Genomic DNA, 18516 nt, shown 5'->3' with positions numbered 1-18516 from the left:
CTATCCATGCTAGTATACTACCCACAACACCTCGGGCTCTTTATTTTATTAAAGTAACCTTATGTGTGGTACCTTATCGAATGCCTTTTGGAAATCCAAATATATAGCATCTACTGGTTCCCCTTTATCCTGTTTGTTATCTCCTCAAAGAATTCTAATAAATTTCTCAGGTATGATTTCCCCTCATGAAGCCATGTTGACTCTGCTTGATTATATTGTGTATTTCTAAATGCTCTGCTATTACATCCTTTATATAATAGACTCCCAATGACAGATGTTAAGCTAACTGGCCTATAGCTACCTGTTTTTGTATCCCTCCCTTTTTGAATAAGGGTGTTACATTGGCAGTTTTCCAATCCTCCGGGACTTTTCCAGAATCTAATGATTCTTGGAAGATTACTATCTCTGTAGCTACATCCTCTAATATCCTAGGATGCAACCCATCAGGTCCAGGGCACTTATCGGCTTTTAGCCCCATTAGTTTCCTTAGTGCTTTTTCTCTAGTGAAAGTTATTGTATTTATTTCCTCCCCCCACACCCCCACACTTTTGCCCTGTAATTATTTAGTATTTTTGGAATGCTATTAGTGTCTTCTACCATGAAGACCGATGCAAAGTATTTATTCAACTCCTCTGCCATTTCCTGTTTCCCCATTATTATTTCCCCAGCCTCATTATCTAAGGGGCCCCGGTTCCCTTTGGCCTCTCTCTTCCTTTTTATATATTTAAAGAAGCTCTTGCTGTCCGTTTTTATATTACTTGTTAGTTTACCCTCAAAGTTTATTTTCTCCCTTTTTTTTTTGGTCATCTTTTGTTGGTTTTTAAAACTTTCCCAATCCTCTGGCTTACCACTAATCTTTGCCACGTTGTATGTTTTTTCTTTCAATTTGATTCTATCCTTAACTTATCCTTTGTTAATCATGGTTGGTTTATCCCCTTCCTAGAATCCTTCTTCCTCACTGGGATATATCTTTGTTGTGAGCCATGAACAATTTTCTTAAATACCTGCCATTGTCCAACAACAGTCTTTTCTGCTAAACTCCTTTCCCAGTCCACTCCAGCCAAATCTGCCCTCATTCCTTTGTAATTATCCTTATTTAAGTTTAGTACCGTTGTTTTCGACCCAAGTTTCTTACTCTCAAACTGAATGCTAAATTCATGGTCACTGTTTCTTTGGGAATCTTTTACTCTGAGCTAATTTATTAAACCTGCCTCATTACACATTACCAGATCCAAAATAGCCTGATCCCTGGTTGGATCCACAGCATATTGTTTTAGGAAACTGTCCCAAATACACTCTATGAATTCTTGCTCGTGGCTACCTCTGCCAATTTGACTTTCCCAATCTGTATGAAGATTAAAGTCACCCATGATTAATGTACTGTCTTTTTTTACATGCCGCCATTATATCCTGATTTATTCTCTGTCCTACAGTATAGCTACTGTTAGGGGACCTAAAGACTACTCCTGCCAGTGTTGTCTTCCCCTTATTATTTCTTACCTCCACCCATATGGATTCTACATCCTCCGATCCAAGATCGTTTCTTATTCCATCTTGTACTAACAAAGCTACCCCACCAACCTTTCCTTCCTGCTTGTCCTTTTTAAAAGTCACATACCCTTGAATATTTAGTTCCCTGCTCCTTGTAACCAGGTGTCCGTAATGGCCATAAGATCATACCCATTAACCTCTATTTGTGCCATTAATTCATTAATTTTGTTCCGAATGCTATGTGCATTTAAATAAAGAGCCATTAATTTTGCCTTTTTACCATTTTGTCCTCCTTTTGATCCTATTTGCTGCTATTTTTTTTAATGTTTGTACATTCTGTCCCTTCCTGCCACACTCTGGGTATCATTACTTAAATAGCTGCCCTTCAATGCTGCCATATCCTTTTGCTTTGTAAGCCTACGTATCCCTCTCCAGAACCCTCCTCCCCCCTTTATTTAGTTTAAAGTCCTCTCTACAGCCCTAGTTATTCAATTTGCCAGGACACTGGTCCCAGCATGATTCAAGTGAAGCCCGCCCCACCGGAACAGCTCCCTTCTACCCCGGCACTGGTGCCAGTGCCCCATGAACTGAAACCCACTCCTCCCACACAAATCTTTGAGCCATGCATTTAACTCCTTGACTTTATTTACCCTATGCCATTTTGCCTGTGGCTCAGGTAGTAATCACGAGATTATTACCTTGGAGATTCTGCTTTTAACTTAGCTCCTAACTGTTCAAATTCTTTCAGCAGAACCTCCTTTCTAGTTCTATCAATGTCGTTGATACCAACATGGATGACAACAACTGGATCCCTCCCATCTTGCTCCTAGTTTCTCTCCAGCCCTGAGGAGATGCCCTTAACCCTGGCACCGGGCAGGCAACACAGCCTTTGGGATTTAGGCTCACAGCTGCAGAGAACACTATCTATCCCCCTAATTATACTGTCCCCTATCACTACGTTCCATTTCCTTCCCCCATTTGAATGGCTCCCTGTACCATGGTGCCGTGCTCAGTTCACTCACCCTCCCTGCAGTCCCCACTCTTGTCCACACAGCTTGCAAGAACCTCCTGACTGTTGGACAGTTGCAGGGGCCAAGGCTCCTTGAACGCTACCCCCTGGGTCCCCATACCTGCCTCACCTGCAGTCACGCCCTCATGTCCCTGATCATAGACCAAATTCGAATTATCTAAACTGTGGGCTGTGACCGGCTCCTGGAGCAAAGTGTCCAGGTAACTTTCCCCCTCCCTGATGTGGCGCAATGTCTGCAGCTCGGACTCCAGCTCCTCAACTTGGATTCGAAGTTCCTCGAGCTGGAAACACTTACTACAGATGTGTTCGCTCTAGATCACATTGGTGTCCAGCAGCTCCCACAAGTTGCAGCAGCAACACATCACCCGTCCTGCCATCACTATAGTATTTTATTTAATTTATTAAGTGATTTGTCTAGTATCTCTGCTCTTTAAACTTGAGGAACCCCCGCTTTTTACACTCTACTGTAATTACTTTTTTTACACCAGTATCGATCTTCTACTTAACAAGCTATTTTTAAGAAAGAGAGAAGCAAAGGCTAGAGACCTAAACACAAACTAAAGACCTTACTTTTACTTTAAGGACTAGAAATACTCACCAATCCTACTTGCCGACCAGCTGCTTTCCCTGCACTCACATCATGTTGTGGTTCGTGTCTTCACTCTGCCGCTGGTTTCACATGAGCTCTCTGCTCTCCGCTCTCCACGCTCTTTTATAAATGAGGCCTCCTCACTCTCAGCGCTCTTTTTTAATTGAACTCTCTCCACTCTTTTTTAAATGAAGGCACCCCTCTCTCTGTGCTTTTTTAAATGAAGCCTCCCTGTTCTCCCCACTCTTTTTAAAAATGAAGCCTCCCCGTTCTTTTTTAAATGAAGCCTTGCTGCTCTCCCTGCTCTTTTTTAAAAATGAAATCTCCCTCCTCTCCCTGCTTTCCCCGCTCTTATAAAATTAAGTCTCCCCGCCCCACATGATCTTTTTTAAATTGTGACTTCACAAGTGGGCAGCTAATTATGTGGAACTTGGTGATCAGTGGTTTGGATGGGACAAAGAATGAGCTTCATAGGGATTTGTTTCCCCACCCAGATCTTTTGGTTCTGCGCCTCAAGATTTTTGTAGATCACCTCATCAATGATGACAGAGTCTTCCATTGACTCAGCCTTCCTCTCTGAAGCTCCTTCCCTGGACTCCTTAACCATCCAATGCCAACCCTGGCTCAATGGATAGCTCTCAGACCTTTGGGTCAGAAGGTTCTGGGTTCAAGCCCCACCCCAGTGACTTGACATAGTCCAGAATTGCTTTCCCAGTGCTGTACTGAGGGAGTGCTGCACTGTTGGAGGTGCCATCTTTTGGGAGATCCTATCTGACAGCTTGGGTGGACATGAAAGAGCCCAAAGCACTATTTGGTAGAAGAACAGGGGAGTTCTTCCTGGTGTCCTGAATAACCTTTACCCCTCAATCAACACCTAAAAATTTATCTGATCATTACCTCCATTGTTTTATTTTGTGGTTTTGTGCTCTATTTGGCTGCCATGTTTCCTACATTACAACAAATACAGTTCAGAAAGATACCACATTGGATGTAAAGTGCTGTGGGATACCCTGAGAGCTTTGATATCAGTACAAATCTTCTTTCTCTCCTCTTTCTGCTTTTGAACCCAAGTTTACAACCAAGCTTTTTCCCGCTCTTAATCTCTAGTGTTTTTTTCTTCTTTCCTCTTCCTCTTCCTTTGTTTCGGGAAAAACACCTCAAGAGATGTTTTTATGTTGAAGGTAATACATAAAATGCCAATTGTTGTACAGTAATAAAACTTCCTTTTTTGAAACAACAGACTACATAATTTGTACAGGACAGGATGAGTTCTTGAGGTACCCAGGCAGGTTACCTTTGAACCTTTGCATTCTATATGGTCCATGACTTGGGTATTGGGGTTCATGATCTTTAAGCTCCTTATTTCATTGCACCATTGTCATTCCACGCTATATGGTTGGGGCTGCAGAAATAGTTTTTTTAGCAGCTTCTAAACATTTGATGAATACAGCTTAATCTAAGCATTGCTTTCTAAAGATAATAGCTTTAATTTTGAAACAAAATAGGAATTCCAGTAAGACCATGAAGTCAAGCAGACCAGAAGGAGGCCCAAGGTTAGAATTTGTTTTGTGCCAAGCTTGTACTTTTGCCTGAATTGTTAATTGGGGGTGGGATAACTAACGTGACAGTGCAAACGGTTTGGCTTGAGAATGTGATGAGTGCCCTTGGTACCTTGTAAAGGGGAAAGGATCCCTGCTGCTGATTTCACTTCATCCATGTGCATTCGTGTCAGTGTGGTGTTGTCAAGCGGCCTGATTGGATTTGGAGGAGGTACTTGCGTAACTAAATTTTTTTTTTAAAAAAAGAAACACAAAACCTGTATTTATGTAAATGCCTTTTACATCCTTGGGACATCTGAAAGCAGCATGCCTTTGCCTTCAAAAGCAGCTCCTTGTTTTCTACACTTGTGAGTTAACTTGCTTTGGTGATGTTGGCTGAGGGATAAATGCTGGCCGGAATACTAGCCAAAGTCCTCTGCTCTCCCATTAGCCCCAAGGAATTCTTTACATTGTCCAACGTTTCATCCAAATGATGACACCGATTACGATATGATGCATTTTTGGTACTGCACTGTAATGTCCTTAGGTTACCTTCTCATGTCCAGCAGTCAGGCTTGAACCCACGACCTGCTGACTCATACTACCACTGGGTCAACCTGACATCTGATGATCAGTGGTCCCAACCTGGGCCTACACATGAAGAATGAATTGGAGTGGTTGTTGCTGGGGTGCATGGCCCATGAGTGCTTCCAGGAGAGATGGGCAAAAACTGGGGAGATGAGCTTTGAGCAAGGCCTAAACAGGCTATTTTGGTGATGGACCCTTTCTTTTTATTCCAACAGGCATAGATATTTTGATAAATAATGCTAGTGCCATTAATCTAACTGGTACCCTGGACACACCAATGAAGAAAGTGGATCTCATGATGAATATCAACGCCAGGGGTACTTATCTAACGTGAGTACTGTCAATATTGGGTATGCTTCGGTCAATACTTGCAATGGGTGATCAGATATATTCTTGGAAAGTGCAGCATGGTGAGGAAAAGATCACATCTGTATTATGAGTACATGAAGAGTAATTTATTGTGAAGATTACAATAGCTTGCATTTGTATAGCAGCTTTAATATGATGAACATTCACAGGAGCATTATCAAACAGATATGGATACTGGCCCATATGAAGAGATATATAAGAATGGATGACCAAAAGTGATGGTCAAAGCAAGAGATGTTAAGCAGTGTCCGACAGGAGAAGGGAAAGGTGAGAGGTGCAGGGAGGGAATTCCAGAGCTTAGGGCCTAAGCAGCTGGAGGCATGGCTGCCAATGGTGGACCAATGGAAATCAAGGAGGTGCAAGATACCTAAACTGGAGGAGCTCAGAGATCTCTGAAGGTTGTGGAGCTGTAGGAGGTTAGAGGTAGGAAGGGATGAGGCCACAGAAGGCTTTGTAAACAAGGACAAGAATTGTTAAATATGCTATCAATTTCAATTAATTTAGGAATGCAAAATAATTTCTGTGTAAATAAACAACATTGAGAAATGGTTTATTTAAATTGGCACTGCAGAGTTCAAACCAAGTTATTTCATGTTTAACAGAAGGGCAAGGAATCCCTTTCCTCTCCACGTGCTTTTGATAATTTTAGCTGGATACTCACCTGGGCAGCCTGTCTTCCACCTGTGCTGCTCTCAGCAAGGGAGCAGGGACGTTCATGACGACAATTGGAGATTACACCTCCCTCTGATACTCTCCCATGCTCCTTGGCTTGTTTCACTGTCGGGCGCATTGCTAAATAGTTTCATAACTTGCTTGTGGAACAGAACAGGGAGACCTTAACCACCCAAACTGTGAGCCATGGGTGGAGAAAGGATCTTCAGTGACTAATTTCCATACATCTTAAGACAACAGGTTCTTAAGCTGATTCATGAAAGAAACAGTGGATACTGATGCTTGCTTAGAATTGACTTTTTCAAACAACTGTCATCACACAACTGTATTACAAGTTTGTCCTGATGGCAATCACACTTATCTTTAAACTATACATCGTACTGTACTGCAATCTTCAACTGATTAATGCTGCACTCAAGTTAACCAAGTTTTATCCTTGATTGCTTGTCCTATTGCCACTTTCTTGGGTTGAGGTTTCAACTCATGTCTTGTAATGCTCATAACCAGGTCACTGCATTGAGGCTTTATTTCTTTTTATTGTTCCTGGGATGTGGGCGTCATTGGCAAGGCCAGCATTTATTTTTCATCCCTAGTTGCCCTTGAGAAGCTGGTGGTGAGCCACCTTCTTGAATTGCTGCAGTCCATGTTGTGTAGGTACGCGCACAGCGCTGTCAGGAAGGGAGTTCCAGTTTTTGACTCAGCAATGGTGAAGGAATGCCTAGTTCTGAGTGTTTATGTCTCAGCTGCTATGTGGAGGATGTGGAACATCCATCAAATTGATTGAGAAAGCTGGGTATTTATAAATGGAATAATTATTTTCACTGTAGCCCAACCCATGATTTGCATTGAATTAACATTACACCTTTGATTTTGCACTTGGTGTCCCTCTTTATATGACCTCGGACCCCATTTGCCGTTTTTGTCCAAAACAGCTTGCTCCCTCACTTTGAGATTTGCGTTTCTGAAACCTCACCTCTTCCTTTTCCAGTTTTAACATTGAATGTAATTTTCCAATCCATGTTGTTCCTGCCAAAATGTAAAGCATGCTTGTCACCAACTGGTGCTTTCCTGCAGCAAAATCTCTTCTCCTTATCCTCTGAATGAAAGACTTTATAGAACACCTTTCACAACCTCAGAACGTGTCTCAGGCTTGCAGCCAATGGAGCATTTTTGAAATGTAGCCACTAATGGTCTGTAGGAAAGACAGAGCCAATTTGCACACAGCAAGCTCCCACAAATTGTATTGTGATAATTGGTTTGATGAGGTTTCACTTACTCTACAAGTGACCTGGAGACAGTCAGTGTTTAGTTTTTCTTAAGCTATTTATTCACATTATTTACACCCAAGACTTCATGGTAAGTACATTGTTCTGTAGACACAGACTGTTCTGTCTTGCTCCTTTGAACATCGGAACCTGATGTCGTGCTTAACATCATTGTCTAACTAACATAGCCATTAACCCTTTACTCTACAATAATGAACAGATAATTTTTTTCTGTCATGTTGTTTGAGGGATAAATAGTGACCAGGACACTGTAGAGAAATTGGGAACTTGTGCCATGGAATCTTTTACACCCACCTGAGTGGGCGCCTCGGAACTATATGCTGGCACTTCCAACTGTGTAGCACTCCCTCCACACAACACTGAAAATGCCATCTGACATTTTTGTGTTCAAATCTCTTGCAATGAGCTTTGCACCCACAGTCTTCTGACTTTGGGGCGAGTGTGCTACCAGCTGAGCCATAGCTGACACTGTAATTGTTTGCCTTACTATCATTGCGACTTTCTGCCCTTCACAAATTTCATTTCAGCCAGTCACTGATATTTTCGCTGTTGGCTGTCAATGTCTTGTTAACTATACTGTTAAGGTTTAGTGGTAATTACATTGTTAAACAGGCGATGGCTATTTGTACACCTATAAATAGGCCTTCCATGACCTGTGGGCACTGCAGGGATTGGGGTGCACCATTGACCCTGAAAATCACGTTTTAATTTGACTTTTGTAAGTTTCCTTTAACATTTTGTTCTTGAGTTAAGGTACCCCTTTAAGGGGTTATCCACTTTTGCTAGTTCATTTGACCTTTTGTTAATTTGTCCCCTTTTCATATTAATCAAAAGAGCATATAAATGGGGCTAGCTGGGACACTGGGGAGGTTGGAGTAGTGTTAACTGTGAACTAAGTCAATAAACTCTCTCCAGCAAATAAAGCAGCTGTGTCTTAGTTTTAGCTTCATCAACTGGCGTGGATCCAGTTAACATTGGCATCATGTGAATGTCCCATGGCTTTACAGCTGTGATGAAGCTCATTTAGGCGATAAATTCCACATTGGATCAATCGTCCATGGCTGTTGTGGTTTGTCAGTAACTGTTTGTGGAAATGCAATCATTGTCCCTTTTATCGTCATCTGAAGTGAATAAACTTTTCTAGGAGCTCCAATGATCTTTGAGGATCTATTTTCCTTCTATGTGTAAGATATATATTCTTCACAAGAAGGTGCAGCAGAATCTGGAAAAGCTCATGGGAGAGAAAGGAACTGAAGAATATGCTGAAAGGGTGAGATTTTTGGGGGATGGTGATAGGAGGCTTGTGTGAAGCAGAAACACTGGCATGGACCTGTTGGGCTGAATGGCCTGTTTCTGTGCTGTAAATCCTATATAATACACATCTCCTGTTATCGGTTTCTCCTTGACTTTGCTTGTGCAGAGAAAACCGAAGAAACCTCTAGTACAAGTCACGACTTGAGACTCATGGGAAATAAATAGTTGAATGCACTGGAACTAAAGGTTTGCTTCCAGAGCACAGTTCATTAATGTGGCTGTATACCCAAAACCTAATGGTCTTTAAGCATAGTTGTGTGCCAGATACACTGGATGACATTTAGCCACCAGCCAAGACCACATGTTGGAGGTCTTGTGGCTCAATGGGTAGCGTCCCTGCCTCTGAGCCAGAAACCCTGGGTTCAAGTCCCACCCCAGGACTTGATGGCCAAGGAAGGTGCATTCATAACATGGTCAAACAGGTTGATTATCAACCTGCAAATCCTTCCAACACATGCCAATGGCAGGCAGTAAGAGTGGGAGAGATTCCTGGTCAGTCATGTGATGGAAGGAAAATTGGAGCCTCTACCATCACTATCCATAGCTCCAAACTACAACATGCATGTTGCCACAGCAACTCTGTCTCCCTGAATGAACAGTAAGACACCAAAGACCACAGATCCACTCCCTAACCAAGATGCCAAGGTTGGTTTGTACATGATGGATCTGTTTTTGTTAGGATATTTTTCTTATGCTTCCTTTCAGCCCTTGTTGCCAACAAATAATATCTCCTAATATTGTGCTCCAGTGGTCAAGAAAACTCTTGTCTCGGGTCACTGTCCAATAGTGGAAGAGGTGATCAACAGTTAGTGCAAGAACATAAACTCTCTTCAACTCTGGTCTTGGCCTGTTATTTATTAAAAGTAAAGGTTTATGCAGAGGTCAGAAGTCAAATCAGATTTCACTTGATTGTTGTATAAATGTTTTGTGCTTCTTCAAATGCAATAAGAGTAAAGCGTGTAATTCACATCCTGGTTTTCGAATCCCTCCAAGGCTTCGCCCCACCCTATCTCTAATCCCCTTCAGCCCTCTGAGATCTCTGTGCTCCTTAAATTCCGGCCTCTTGCATAATCATGATTTTCATCGGCCCACCATCGTCCGCATGCAAAACTCTGTCATTCATTCCCTGAATCTCTCTGTCTCTTTCTTCCTTTAAGACATTTCATAAAACCTATCTCTTTGACTATAATTTTGGTCGAGTGTCCTAATATCTCTTTATGTGGCTCAGTGCCAGATTTAATTTGATAATCAATCCTATGAAGCGCCTTGTGATGTTTTAATATATTAAGGATGCAATTTACATGCAAGTTGTTATACTTTGTTAACTGCATTTGTAACACTAAACATCTCTGACAGCAGTGACCACAGGCTTCTCCTTTTAAAACGAAATCCAAGCGGGGAACTTGACGAGTCTTGAAAGAGGTGGTGATGTGACTCCATTAACTCCATTAGTAACACTAAATGTGGATCAGCATTGGTAACATAACCAGTATGAAGCCTTTTGGCATTCCCCTTGATCTTGATAAACCTAGAATAATTGAAGAGTTGGGGAGAGGATAGCGGAATGTTTGTGACAGCCGATTGCTCGCTTTCTCCACCTCGCAAAGCCATCTCCGCCATGAAGACCGGGTTACTTCAGTCGAAGTTTCACGGACTTTTGGCAGGCAAAGACTGACGTGGCCTTTGTTAAGGCTTCAACACGCCAGCCTTAATAATAAATCCTCAGCTCTAATCCACTAGCAGCTTATTTGAAGCACATTCACCAATTTGCTAACAGAACAAAGGCAGTAGCCTGTTTCTGCAGAATGTACAGGAGGGCTTAATCCTCGTCATAGAAACTAGGAGCAGGAGTAGGCTATTCGGCCCTTCCAGCCTGCTCCGCCATTCAATATGATCATGGCCGATCCTCTATCTCAACACCATATTCCTGCTTTCTCTCCATACCCATTGATGCCCCTAATATCCAAAAGTTTATCAATTTCTTTTTTGAATATACTCAGTGACCAGGCCTCCACAGCCTTCTGTGGTAGAGAATTCCACAGGTTGACCACCCTCTGAGTGAAGAAATTTTTCCTCATTTCAGCCCTAAACAGCTGCCCCATATCCTGAGACTGTGGCCCCTGGTTCTGGACCACCCCCAACTAGGGGAAACACCCTCCCTGCATCCAGTCTGTCTAGCCCTGTTAGAATTTTATACATTTCAATCAGATCCTGTCTCATTCTTCTAAACTCGAGTGAATACAGGCCCAGTTGAACCAGTCTCTCCTTAGCTTTATCCCTGCAAAAGTTTACTGGGGCTACAGCCCTTCAGGATTAAGTGTGGACTCTATTTGCACTAAGCACAACAAAGTAGCTTAAAAGCAATAAAGACCTTGGAGGAATATATTCGAGGTGTTGGTAAATGCCTATCTTGGCTCTGAGTCACAAGGTTCCAGGTTCAAATCCTACTCCAGGGCTTAAGCGCAAAAATCCAGGCTGATCCTCCAGTGCAGTATGAGGGAGTGCTGCACTGTCAGTGGTGCCATCTTTCGAATGAGACGTTAAACCAAGGCCCCCACCTTCCTGCTCAGGTGAATGTAAAAGATCCCATTGCACTATTTCAAAGAAGAGCGGGGGAGTCCTCCCTGATGTCCGGTAAGATATTTGTGTCTCAATCAACATCACAAAAATAGATTATCAGGTCATTATCACATTGCTGTTTGTGGGAGCTTGCTGTGAGTAAATTGGCTGCTGCATTTCCTACATTACACCTAGTGTGTAGACTTAAAGACAAAGTGCTTCTTTGCCGCTTTGAGATGACCAGTGGTTGTGCAAGGTGCTATATAAATGCAAGTCTTTTTTTTCCTTTTCACCATCCCAAATCAGTCTCCGTATTGTGAATCAGAACTGACAGCTTTCTTAGTCGGAATTGATCCTGTCGATTTTTATTTAAATCCTGGTGTGACTTTCTATTCCACCATCTTTTAATTTCTCAATAATTCTGTCATCCTCTTGCTCATCGCTAAGCGAAAAAAACACACTTTTTTTTCCGTGTATAGAGAAGGCTGGAAAACAGGCCAGCCACTTCGCGTTGTGTCTGTAGCAGGCGAGTTATTTATTTTACTCCTGATTCAGCCATGATATCAGGAAGAATTCTTTCGTCTTCAGGATGGAATTTGAACCATTGTTGAGACATGTACCGACAAGGTGGCTCTGGTGTAGTACAGCAATCACAGCTTCTCGAAAACACATTCCAGCACTTGACTCTTACAGCAGAATCTGGAACATTTGCAATAATGGGGGAGTGAGAACGTTTTGCTGACTCTGTCGGCGCAAGAATTCAATGCGCAGACAGCACTTGAGAAATGGCCCCTGTCCTCTGAGGAGACCTCAGACCTTTTTAAGAGAAACCTCTCTGAGGGTTGACTTTATCTTGAGGCGCACAGCTGTGACCTGGTCTAATTTCCACCAGAACGTTTTGCTCAAGCAACTTAAGAAATGTTAGGCTTTGAACTATTCATGATATTTCTTAAGAAAAAAAGGACTTGCATTTATACGTCACCTTGCACAACCTCACGAGACTCCAAAGAGTTTTATAATCACTTTTTCTTTGAAGAGTGGTCATTGTTCTAATTTGTGATGTTGGTTAATGGATGAATTTGGGCCCATGACACCAGGGAGAACTCCCCTGCTCTCCTTTGAAATAGTGTCATGGGTTATTTTATGTCCACCTGAGAGAGCAGATGAGGCTTTAGTTCAACACCTCACCTGAAAGACAGCGTCATTGACAAACAGCACTCCCTCAATACTGCGCCTGCGACAGTGTGGGGCACCCCCAGCGCTGCGCCTCCGGACAGTGCAGCACTGCCCAGGGAGTGTCAGTGGGACTTGAACCCACAGCTTTCTGACTCTGAGACTAGAGTGCTACCCACTGAGCAGTAGATTACACTAATTTTTCAAGCGTATACTGATTTTAAAGAAGCTACCTTCAGTAAAACTGAGACTTTGCGAATGCTGCAAAATCTCTGATGATGTACACTCTGATTTTGTAAGCAAGCATTTCACCTGCACGCGAATGCAGTAAAATAGTCTCCCCAACGCCCTTCTGTCTCCTCTGACTCCCCAGGTAACTAACTGACCCATGGAGCAGCCTGTGGAATACAAAATTAGGTGTTTTGCACTGTCCCTGGATGAGGTGCCGAGTATATAATCTAATAATGCTTGACCAAAGTTTGAATTGACTCCAGTTTAAAAAAAGTCAGGGGTTTAAAACAGGGAAGGAGGCCATTTAACCCGTTGCACCCATACTGGGTTGGGTCTAAATTTACACATTTTTATTGCAGATAATTTCATTGAGTATGATGGTGGTTATCATCCACACTGGTGCCTGAACACTAATATTTTCTCCCAGTGAAAGTTGGTTTGAGTGAAATGCACTGGGCTGCCTAAGCAGCAGCTGAGGATGTGGAAAACCTGAGCATGGCAGCTGGGAATTCTTGCAGGTAAAACCACTGAAGTCCGCTGGAGTTTGGGAGAAATGGTAAATGCAGATGAAGAGGATGGGTGAGGAAATCCAAAGGGAGAGCAGGATTACACCTGCTCGTCGGCACCCCCTAGTGTCTGGCTATCAGCCTGTGTTCCCGGAAATAATTTACTGCGTGAATTCACATTTTGTGTAAGGGAAATCTAAACTTGTATTTTCATGGCCAGTGAAAGCTCCTGCCAGGATTTATGGCAACGAGGCCTTGAACTGAGGTCTAGAACGAATGAATCCTTTATTTAACTTGTCGTGCATGTAATAGTGGATGTGGCTGCCTATAAATCTATTTCCTCCATCTAGTTTGGCACAATTCCATCGTTTAGCCTCTCTCTGGCAGAAGAGAACAGCCTGTAAAATAAAATTGATGGTCATGATTGATTAAAAACAGTAAAGTTAACAAACTTGAAATTCAAATCTGTCCTAGGGAAGTGTTGTCGAACAAAATTTGACACCAGGATATATTAGGACAGATGACCAAAGCTTGGTTAAGGATGTGGGTTTCAAGCAATGATATAAGAAGAGGAGAGAGGCGGGAGAGGTTTAGGGAGAGAATTTCAGAGCTCAAGGCCTCAGGCAGTGAGCTTTAGGTGTGGCCTCCAGTGGTGGAGTGATTACAACCAGATGCACAAGAGGCCAGATCAGCAACAGCATGGAGATTTGGCCTAGACTAATGCTCTGGAAACATGAGCTGATATCCCACCATTGCAGCTGGGGAAATTTAAGTTCAATCAACTTATTTGGAATAAAATGTTGTCTTGGTAATAATGATCGTAAGATTATTGGATTGTTGTAAAAACCAATCTGTTTCACTCATGTCCTTTAGGGAAGGAAATCTGCTTTCCTTATTTGGTCTAGCCTACATGTGACTCCTCACCCACAGCTTTTAACTGCCTTCTGAAATGGCCACGTAAGCCACACAGTTGTATCAAACTGCTGCAGAAACAAAGCAGTTCAGGTGTACCTACACCACAGGCACTGCCGCGGTTCAAGAAGGTGTCTCACCATCTTCTCCAGGACAATCTGGGATGGACAATAAATGCTGGCCTAGCCAGCTGCATCCACACCCCACAACAAATAAAACAACATAAGGTCTCTTGAGGGTTGGCGGTGTTAGTACTGGATGTCTGACATACCATGTGACAAATCTCAGATGGTGGAGGCATCAAGAGGTGGCGGTGGTGAGATAGTGTTTTCCGACAATTTTGCAAAGGGGCAGCATGTAGATGAAAGATAGGAGGAGACAAGGAATAGATCTAGGGAAAGCCCAGAGATAATGACGGAGGAGAGGGAAGAGAAGACATTGCAGGTAATTCTCTGCCTGTGACTGGATAGCTAAGAATGGAACCAGGTGAGTGCAGTCCCTCCCAGCTGGAGAGGCATTGGAGGAGGATGGTGTGGTCAACTGTGTAAAAAGAAAACTGCTGGATAGGTCTGAGAAGGATGCGGAAGGTAAGTCTACCACTGTCACAGCCACGTTGGATGTCATTTACAACTTCGATCAGGACTGTTTCGGTGATGTGGCAGGGGTGGAAACCTGATCAGAGGGATTCAAAAATGAAGTAGGGCCAAAGATTTTATTGGGTGCTGGAGGCAGCTATTGGAGTCCTGCATCACTTGTTAATTTCTTGATGGTGAGGCTGTGGAGGGCAGTGAGGGGAATTGGTGGCAACAGGGTCTTTAGGTGAGGGAGTTAAGGTCATGGACAGAGATGACCAGAAGCCAGTTAAAGAAGTACGTGTCTTTACAGTGAATGGAAGGATCTTCCTTTGCATTCAAGTGAATTGTGTAATTTGCAAAGGAAGGAACTTTATAGGATCACCCCTATAGCCTCCCTTTCTAGAAGAAAGACCATAAGACGTAGAAGCAGAAGTCGGCCATTCGGCCCATCGAGTCTGCTCCGCCATTCACTGAGATCATGGCTGACCTGATAATCCTCAACTCCACTTTCTGCCTTTTCCCCAGAACCCTGGATTCCCTTACTGATTAAAAATCTATCTATCTCAGCCTTGAATATACTTAATGATCAAGCCTCTACAGGCCTCTGCGGCGAAGAATTCCACAGATTCACTACCCTCTGAGAGAAGAAATTCCTCCTCATCTCTGTCTTAAGTGGGTGACCCCTTCTGAGATTATGCCCTCTGGTCTAGACTCTCCCACAAGGGGAAACAACCTCTCAGTATCTACCCTGTCAAGCCTCCTAAGAATCTTTCAATAAGGTCGCCTCTCATTCTTCTAAACTCCAATGAGTACAGGTCCAACCTACTCAACTTCTCCTCATAAGAAAATCCCTCCATACCCAGGAGCAACCTAGTGAACCTTCTCTGGACTGACTCCAATGCCAGTATATCTTTCCTTAGATAATGGGACCAAAACTGTTCACAGAGTTCTAGGTGTGGTCTAACTAGTGTCTTGTATAGTTTTAGCAAGACTTCCCTATTTTTATACTCCATTCCCTTTGAATTAAAGGCCAACATTCCATTTGCCTCACCTATCACCTGTTGATCTTGTATGGTAGCTTTTTGGGATTCATGCATGAGGACTCCCAAATCCCGCTGTGCTGCTGCTTTCTGCAGTCTTTTCCATTTAAATGATATTCAACTCCTCTATTCTTCCTGGCAAAATGCATAACCTCACATTTTCCCACATTATATTCCATCTGCCAAGTTTTTGCCCACTTGCTTAACCTGTTTATGCCCCTCTGTAGATTCCTTGTGTCATCCTCACCACTTGCCTTCCCACCTATTTTGGTTGATCCACAAACTTGGCGTTAGTAAATTCACTTCCCTCCCCTCATCTAAGTCATTAATATATATTGTACATAATTGTGGCCCCAGCACTGATCCCTATGGCACTCCACTAGTTACTGGTTACCATCCCGAAATTACCCCCTTTATCCCAACTCTCTGTCTTCTATTAGTTAGCCAACCCTCTATCCATGCTAATATACTACCCCCAACACCATGAGATCTTATCTTAAGTAGTCTTACATGCAGCACCTTATTGAACGCCTTTTGGAAATCCAAATATATTACATCTACTGATTCCCCTTTATCTGTCCTGCTTGTTACCTCCTCAAAGAATTCTAATAAATTTGTCAGGCATGATTTCCTCTTCATGAAGCCATGCTGACTCTGCTTGGTTATATTATGCATTTCTAAATGCTCTGCTATTTCATCCTTTATAATAAACTCTAATATTTTCCCAGTGACAGATATTTAGCTACTGTTACCTATTTTTGTCCCCCTTTTTGAATAAGGGTGTTACATTGGCAGTTTTCCAATTTTCTGGGGCTTTTCCAGAATCTAAGGATTCTTGGAAGATTACTACCAGTGTACCCACTATCTCTGTAGCTACTTCCTTTAATATCCTAGGATGCAACCCATCAGGTCCAGTCGACTTATTGGCCTTTAGCCCCATTAGTTTCCCTAGTACTGTTTCTCTAGTGATAGTTATTGTATTTTTTTCCTCCCCCACTTTTTCCCCTTGATTGTGTAGTATTTTTGGAACGCTATTAGTGTCTTCTAAGGGAAGACTGATGCAAAGTATTCATTTCACTCCTCTGCCATTTCCTGGTTCCCCATGATTATTTCCCCAGCCTCATTCCCTAAGGGGCCTATGTTCCCTTTGGCCTCTCTCTTCCTTTTTATATATTTAAAGAAGCTCTTACTGTCCATTTTAATATTACTTGCTAGTTTACCCTCAAAGTTTAGTTTCTCACTCTTTATTTTGTTTGGCCATCTTGTGTTGGTTTTTAAAATGTTCCCAATCCTCTGGTTTACCGCTAATCTTTGCCACATTGGATGTTTTTTCTTTCAATTTGATTCTATCCTTAACTTCCTTGGTTAATCATGGTTGGTTTATCCTCTTCCTAGAATCCTTCTTTCTCATTGGGATATATCTTTGTTGTGAGTCATGAACAATTTTCTTAAACGTCTGCCATTGTTCATCAACCGTCTTTTCTGCTAAACTCCTTTCCCAGTCCACTCCAGCCAAATCTGACCTCATTCCTTTGTAATTACCCTTATTTAAGTTTAACACAGTTGTTTCCGACCCAAGTTTCTCACTCTGAAACTGAGTGCTAAATTCTGCCATGTTATGGTCACTGATTCCTAGGGGATCTTTTAATCTGAGATAATGTATTAAACCTGCCTCATTACACATTACCAGGTCCAAAATAGCCTGATCTCTGGTTGGATCCACAGCATATTGTTTTAGGAAACTATACACTCTGTGAATTCTTGCTCGTGCCTACCTTTGCCAATTTGATTTTCCCAATCTGTACGAAGATTAAAGTCACCCAAGATTAATGTACTGCTTTTTTTTAACGTGGCCTCATTATCTCCTGATTTATTCTCTGTCCTACAGTATAGCTACTGTTAGGGGCCTATAGACTACCCCCACCAGTGTCTTCTTTCCCTTATTTTTTACCTCCATCCGTATAGATTCTACATCCTCTGATCCAAGATCATTTCTTGCTATCGGACATATTCCACCTTGTACTAACAAAGCTACCCCACCACCCTTTCCTTCCTGCCTATCCTTTCGAAAAGTCACATTCCTGTGAATATTTAGTTCCCAGCTTTGATCTCCTTGTAACCACGTCTCTAATGGCCATAAGATCATACCCATTAACCTCTATTTGTGCCATTAATTTGTTTATTTTGTTCCGAATACTGCATGCATTTAAGTAAAGAGCCATTAATTTTTCATTTTTGCCATTTTTCCCCCCCTTTGATCCTATTTGCTGCAGTTTTTTTATGTTTGTACACTCTGTCCATTCTTGTCACACCCTGGGTATCAATACCTCAATAGCTGCCCTGCAATGCTACCATATAATTTTGCTTTGTTAGCCTATGTACCCCCCACTTCAGAACTCTCCCCCCACTCCATTTAGTTTAAAGGCCTCTCTACAGCCCTAGTTATTCAATTTGCCAGGACACTGCTCCCAGCACGGTTCAAGTGAAGCCCGTCCCACCGGAACAGCTCCTTTCTACCCCAGTTCTGGTGCCAGTGCCCCATGAACTGAAACACGTTCCTCCCACACCAATCTTTGAGCCACGCATTTAACTCCTTGACTTTATTTACCCTATGCCAGTTTTCCCGTGGCTCAGGTAGTAATC

General features: G+C 42.6%; 1 protein-coding gene across 1 annotated transcript in view; it reads left to right on the top strand.

Annotated features, from left to right (window-relative positions):
• The window catches only part of hsdl2 (hydroxysteroid dehydrogenase like 2), a 110603-nt gene that overhangs the window by 55625 nt on the left and 36462 nt on the right, over positions 1-18516 (top strand). Inside the window, exon 4 of the mRNA XM_078571148.1 lies at positions 5452-5566. Within this exon, the coding sequence (XP_078427274.1) occupies positions 5452-5566 (115 nt within the window). The remainder of the gene's footprint in view (positions 1-5451; positions 5567-18516) is intronic.

Source organism: Cetorhinus maximus, chromosome 2 (genome assembly GCF_964194155.1).
Source record: "Cetorhinus maximus chromosome 2, sCetMax3.hap1.1, whole genome shotgun sequence".
In the NCBI taxonomy this organism is placed as follows: domain Eukaryota; kingdom Metazoa; phylum Chordata; class Chondrichthyes; order Lamniformes; family Cetorhinidae; genus Cetorhinus; species Cetorhinus maximus.
The sequence above is the reverse complement of the archived record's forward strand: the minus strand, read 5'-3'. Positions and strand labels throughout refer to the sequence as shown.